At 39.2% G+C, this 6,228-nt stretch overlaps 1 protein-coding gene and 1 long non-coding RNA gene across 2 annotated transcripts; one reads left to right on the top strand and one right to left on the bottom strand.

The window, feature by feature from the left end:
- Positions 1–1,162: 1,162 nt before the first annotated feature.
- On the bottom strand, positions 1,163–3,064 carry LOC308081315. The gene is made up of 4 exons (XR_013932824.1): positions 2,971–3,064; positions 2,571–2,666; positions 2,169–2,365; positions 1,163–1,470 (listed from the first exon to the last, which is right to left on the bottom strand). It is a non-coding gene; the product is annotated as an uncharacterized lncRNA (long non-coding RNA).
- A 1,822-nt stretch (positions 3,065–4,886) lies between these two features.
- On the top strand, positions 4,887–5,773 carry LOC308081317 (uncharacterized protein). Its single transcript, XM_080457700.1, has 2 exons — positions 4,887–4,930; positions 5,360–5,773. The coding sequence occupies exons 1-2, from the start codon at positions 4,923–4,925 to the stop codon at positions 5,703–5,705; spliced, it is 354 nt and encodes a 117-aa protein (XP_080313826.1). The 5' UTR covers positions 4,887–4,922; the 3' UTR covers positions 5,706–5,773.
- The last annotated feature ends 455 nt before the right edge of the window (positions 5,774–6,228 follow it).

A 6,228-nucleotide genomic window follows, 5' to 3' on the forward strand; every position in this document is an offset into this window, starting at 1 on the left:
AAACAATTGACTGACAACCATTGAACATTTTTGACTGACTGACCAACTGTATTTTGGGGGATGTGTTTTATGTGCTTATGTGTTCGTATGTATTTTATTTTATTAGTTTAGGGTTTTTCTATTACATTTGGTGTCCCAGATAGCAAAATATGGGTGGATCAACGTTGAAAAATAGTCGGCCATAATGGTTGACTCAACGTTAAATCTCAACGCCATTCTTATTTGATTCAACGTTGGGTTTCAACCACTAACTAACACTATATCAACGTTGATTCAACCATCATCTAAATAGTATTCTGCATGCTGATTTTAGTTGATTTTATGTTGAATCAACGTTATGAATCAATATTGATTCAACCATCATCTAAATGGTAATCTGCATGCACATTTTAGTTGATTTAATGTTGAATCAACATTAGGAATCAACATTGATTCAACCATCATCTAAATGGTAATCTGCATGCACATTTTAGTTGATTTTATGTTGAATCAACATCAGGAATCGAACACTGATTTAATTTATTAATTGGATTATACTGAATCATATTAGGAATCAATATTGATCCTGATCATCCAACAACCTAATGGTAATCTGCATGTACATTTTAAATTATGTGTATGCCGATATACTGTAAGGCTACATCTTGTTCAAAATTACCTTACATTTCCCAAAATGTGAAAATATAAAAATAAAGACAGACAATATGATTTGAATCTTCACATTTATTGAACCAAGGCATTTAGACCTGCGTTGAACTGCTTTAACCATTGTTTTTATGCTTTAACAGATGAAATATAGAACATATACAAGATTGTAGATCTGCTATTTATGAAAGAAATCGTGAAAATGTCTGCAAGCATTTGGATATTTTGACCCGATTCTGTGAATGTCTTCTAAATGATAGATCTGCTATTTTTGAAAAATCGTGAACATTTGTTCAAATCTTTGAATATATATTTTTCAAAGGAAACTTTTGTAACTGAAATCTGTTTCTGGGGGTCCCTGGAAAGATATTTTTCTAGGTGGGGGTCTGCGTCCAAATACATGTGATTTTGGGGGTCCTTGACATGGAAAAATTTGAGAACCACAGATTTGGAAGAAGTATTTAGAAGACAGAATCGGGGACAAAATATTCATTTTCACGATTTTTTTTTTGTTGTTTTTTATAAAAAGAAAAGAAAAAAAGGTCCAAGTTCAAACGCAAAACGCTGTCCCGGTCTAGATGGGTTAAAGAAAAGAAAAAATGGTTGAAGTTCAAACGCAAAACGCTGTCCCGGTTGTAATGGGTTAATCCCTTCAGGGAGGGAGGGAACCTGCAGAGGTGCCACCTGCATCCAGATCCGGTCCCTGCTGCTCCAGAGCATTCCTCGGGATGCCTCCCTGACGGCCAGGCGCAAACTGCAGCCAAGACTTGACCGTCTTTTCATAGTTCAACTGGGTTAATTTTCGGTCCGATCGTTGAGCAGCAGCTGAAAGATAAGATAACAAGAAAGCACATGGGATTTAAACACTCAATTTTGTATACATATAAAACACAAAGACACTTAATCTGCAGCAGCCAGTGCGGGTTGGCTAAAAGACTGGACTGGAATTTGAAATGAGCATCTAAAGCATTGCATACACTTTCACCAGCACCTGACTCCAACCTAAACTTTTTTTAAATATTAATTTAGGAAATTGTGCTCAACTAGTCAACAGGAGATTCTGGTTAAATCAGTCTAAATGCACACATCCGAGTTGAAATCTGATTTGAAATCTGATTTGAAACCACCTCCAGAGGTGGTTCGAAATCAGATTTAACTCGCACATACAGCACAATAGGCAGGTCGCACTCTGGAGCCCTGTGCCTGCCACAGTCTGTGTAGACAGAGTTTACAGCTGATCAACTGGTTATGAGGGGAGGGGAGGGGCCCTTGGCAGCCTCCTTGCTCTCTGCAAATTTTACTTGGAGGCTATTTATTCCGAATGTATCATATTTTTAAGTTTAATTGTTATAGCACGCCCGTCCCCCGAAATAAAAGCCCTAAAAACACAACACAGTAAGACAGACATGTGTATACATTGTCACAAGATACCCCAAGATATATATCTATAAGTGGTTACCAACTCCACTGACTGGCCATCTATAACACTACTCTGAGGAACTAGTGGTGTGACAAATACTTACTGAACAGTGCCTCTTCGCCTCATCCAGTTTGTTCTTCCCCTCTGGGATGACACCATGCTTTCCGTATACGACGGCATTGCGGCACTCCTCATGGGTGAAGAACACCTCGAACAAGGCGTGGAATAGCCTCTTGCAGTCCTTCCTGGCACGCTGGTGTATGGCTGCCAGCTGCACAGATGAAATCATCTGTCCACAGCCTGTGAATAGAGAGCGAGCAATTAACAAACTGCATTTTAAGACATCAGCTACATTGACCCCTTTCTGCGCTCAGTGCACCATGAAAACAGACAACTGTGACCTTCTGAAAACTTCACTATCTAGTTGCAGCTCACAACACGGATCACTCGCTACCAAGAACGTCAGGTTCAGTGTGAAATGTATGGCAAACGTATACATCCATACCTGGATATAGCTCCTGCTGCCCGAGACTGGACACTCCAGACTCTAGGTCACCGACCAGGGTGATAAAGCCCTTCAGTGCGTCTAGTTTCTCAGAGCCTAGAACAAAGACAAAAAAATCTGAGTCTACTGAGTGTATTTGTAAAACAATAAGATTGAGTACTGTTCTACAAAGCTCTACAGTATATTCTGATAGCAGTCATTGATGAGTATTTGTTCAGTAGCAGGGGTCGATCTCCCCAGCTCTTCAGTAAACAGAAAACAGTTTTATTTTGGGATACCAATGTTTTCCAGTCATGTCAGAGAACTCACAAAAGAGGTACAGGATAAAGTAAAGTTTCAAGTGAGACAAAGAAATTAGCAGACAACTGAAAACTGCAACATTACAGGCAATAAAACTTACTGATACTGGAGAGCACAGTGGTTATCCTCCTCAACTGGAGCTGGAGCTTCTCCACCTCAGACCGACAAGAGTCGCAAGGCTGCCACCCTTGACCCTCCGGTATGCTCTGGTCAGATGGATTTGGTTGACCTAGAAACATTGAAAGCACGTCAAAAACTGTAAAGAAAAGTAAAAAAAAAAAAGCAAAACTCATCTATGAATCCTGAATTTGAAGGACAACAGTGCCAAGTCTGCTGACACTTAGCTGAGGAACCACACCTTCTACTGGAGCATCACTGGACGGAGATGGAGGTTGCAGTACACTTAGTCCATGAGCCAGAGCCCCAAAATTGAGCAATGATTATCGAAAGAGTGGGCAAAACCAAACCTATATTAAATTGTTCATAGGGTCAATACGAGTAAATAAATATATGATAACCTTTCCACAGGAGCAGCTTTTTCATGGTTATCACACATTTTGTTATTTTCCCCATACGTACAAGACAGGTCAAAAAATAAAATAAAATAAAAAAGAGTTATCATAATGAAACTTCCTGAGTTAATTACTTACATGAAGACAATGATTTATCGTATTACAAGTTTTCTGAAATTGTATATTTAAATATGCAAATTAGGCATTAGGAAAATATGCCCACATTTGCATAACTTTCCAGAATCAACATTGGAACATTGGACAAAGCCAGAGTCAACATTCTTATTTCATTTTGTTAAGATGTTGGAGTCAAAGGTTTTTAACGAGGGAATATTCAATATCTGGCTCAATTTTGGGGCTCTAGCTCATGGACTAAATGCCTAATTTGCATATTTAAATATACAATTTCAGAAAACTTGTAATACGATAAATCATTGTCTTCATGTAAGTAATCAACTCAGGAAGTTTCATTATGATAACTCCTTTTTAAATGTTGTAATTTTTTCACCTGTCTTGTACGTATGGGGAAAATAACAAAATGTGTGATAACCATGAAAAAGCGGCTCCTGTGGAGAGGTTATCATATATTTATTTACTCGTATTGACCCTATGAACAATTTAATATAGGTATGGTTTTGCCCACTCTTTCGATAATAAAATCTTGTCTGGCTCATGGACTAACTGGGTGTTTCTTGGTTCCACTGATCCAAGTCCATATATGTAGCTGCATACGGCTGTGCAGAAAAGACAAAAGGCCCTTAATTGTACTTGGTCAAAAATCATCAAAACTATAGGCTACTATACAAGCTCATAGCGCAGCACCGAGTGCTGTGCTAAGAGCTTGTAGGTCTACATGGGTTAAATCTAAAGAAAACATACCTCATCAACAGGTCGGCAGGCCTGTGTAGAAGAGGCTGGAGGGTATGGCTGTAAATCGGGGTAGAAGGTATCACAAGGTTGCAGAGACATAGAAAAGTAACCTTAGTTTGTAGTCTGTCAAAGATCTTTAAAAAATAGCTATGCCTTTATGCAATGCATTGTGGATTTTAGATAGACCAATCAAAAGTAATGTGGAATGTAATACAAGTCACAAATAAATTCAATTTATATTCAATTATAACCTTAGCAATACAAAAATCAAAATGAGTGCAATAAATCAATGGTTATTATAACCGTAACAATCAAAATTAAAGTGTCTGCATTAAATTGATGGTTATTCAAAGCTAAACAATCAAAGTGCCTGCATTAATCCAGTGGTTATTCTAATCTTAACTCACTCCATCAGTTTTTGAGAGATTGTATTTTGGGTTTTAGGGATTTATGTCCAAGTGAGAGAAGAACTCTTTGAATAAAATCAAAGGTGTTCTTCATTGATTTAGGGTACTCCAAATTCAGTGCGTAAATCAGTCCAAACAGTAGGCAGATGGCATGTGGGAGACTTTGAAGGTCATATATCACTGTTGTACCTTCCAAGACGATGTCCAAGTGCAGTGAGTGAGGAGAAGCCGGGCTGTCTTCAGGAACCACGGTCAGGATCCCAATGGAGAGGTGGGACATGTCTGGAAGGTCATCGGTGTCCTAACAACCACAACCACAACCACAATTACATGTCAAATGTCGCCTTTTTATATGGTAGAAAACACAATACACACCCACTAAGTACAATTCTGGAATGACTATATTCAATAGAAAGAACAGACTGTAAATACCGTACACGCATAAATAATTAACAGATCAATTAATGATTTAAGTACATCTAGACAGCTGTAAACATTCTATCTGCTTGAAAGTAGAGTTGTTATCCCAAGATCTATTATGACCAGATAGTGTATCACGTTGTTAAACATAGCCATGTCCTGAACTAAACAGTTGTCATGTTGGCACCATTTTCAAATAGTATAGCAAACTTATTTATCAAGAGTATCAGTGAAGTGTTGATGTTGTTTGAAGAGAAACAGTCTAACATTGATGTGTTAGACTGCAGACTAGCAAGGCAAGGTGGAGGGAACAGTGGAAAGCAGCAGAACCATCTAGGCTTCACAACTACATCGAGGATCCCACAGATGTCCCTGGCCAGCACCTGCCCCGTAAGCAGTGGACAACCCTCAACCGCCTGAGGACAGGCGTGGGACGCTTCGGTGAAGCAATGCAACAGTGGGGCCTCTCGGACAGTGCCCACTGTGAACCTGGAGACCCCCTAAAGACTGTGGAACACATCATGACCAGCTGCCCGAAACACCGCCCACCACATGGCGACCTAGGCCTGATGAACCTGGATGACGAGACGCTGGACTGGCTTGCTGCAACGGAGCTGAGGATCTGATGACATACGCAAGAAGAAGAAGATTGATGTGTTAGACTTTAATTAATTAGTTATAGGAAATATTAGTAGATCCCCTCATAAAGACAAGTGAAGGTGTACAGATACCTGTGTCTATAGATAAATGACATTTGTTTTATCATTTCGTTTTTGAAAGCATTTGGGTTTCACATGGGGTAACTCTAGTGAGCTGCGACTGGACCCTTTGGAAAGACAGGAGATACCACTAAAAGGGTCCTTTCAGAGATAGGTCAACAGTGCATACAATAAGAAGCTATACAGAAGTGTTGATGAAGCTGAGTGGAAAATAAGTAATACTAATACTAAAATATATCAAAGTAACAAAAACAAGTGTTAAAATAAATTGGGAATCCTGTGGTGTGGAATGAAATAGTCAGGACTAGAGACAACTTACAAAGCATGTCTTGAAGAACTCTGTGTCATCATCCCCAAGGATCTCAGGAAGGCCAAGGAGGACTGCAGTTCGCCTCCCAGTAGTGTCTGTACTCTGAAAAATAAACACACA

This window comes from Gymnoscopelus braueri (assembly GCF_963280865.1).
Source record: "Gymnoscopelus braueri genome assembly, contig: SCAFFOLD_168, whole genome shotgun sequence".
Taxonomy (NCBI): Eukaryota; Metazoa; Chordata; class Actinopteri; order Myctophiformes; family Myctophidae; genus Gymnoscopelus; species Gymnoscopelus braueri.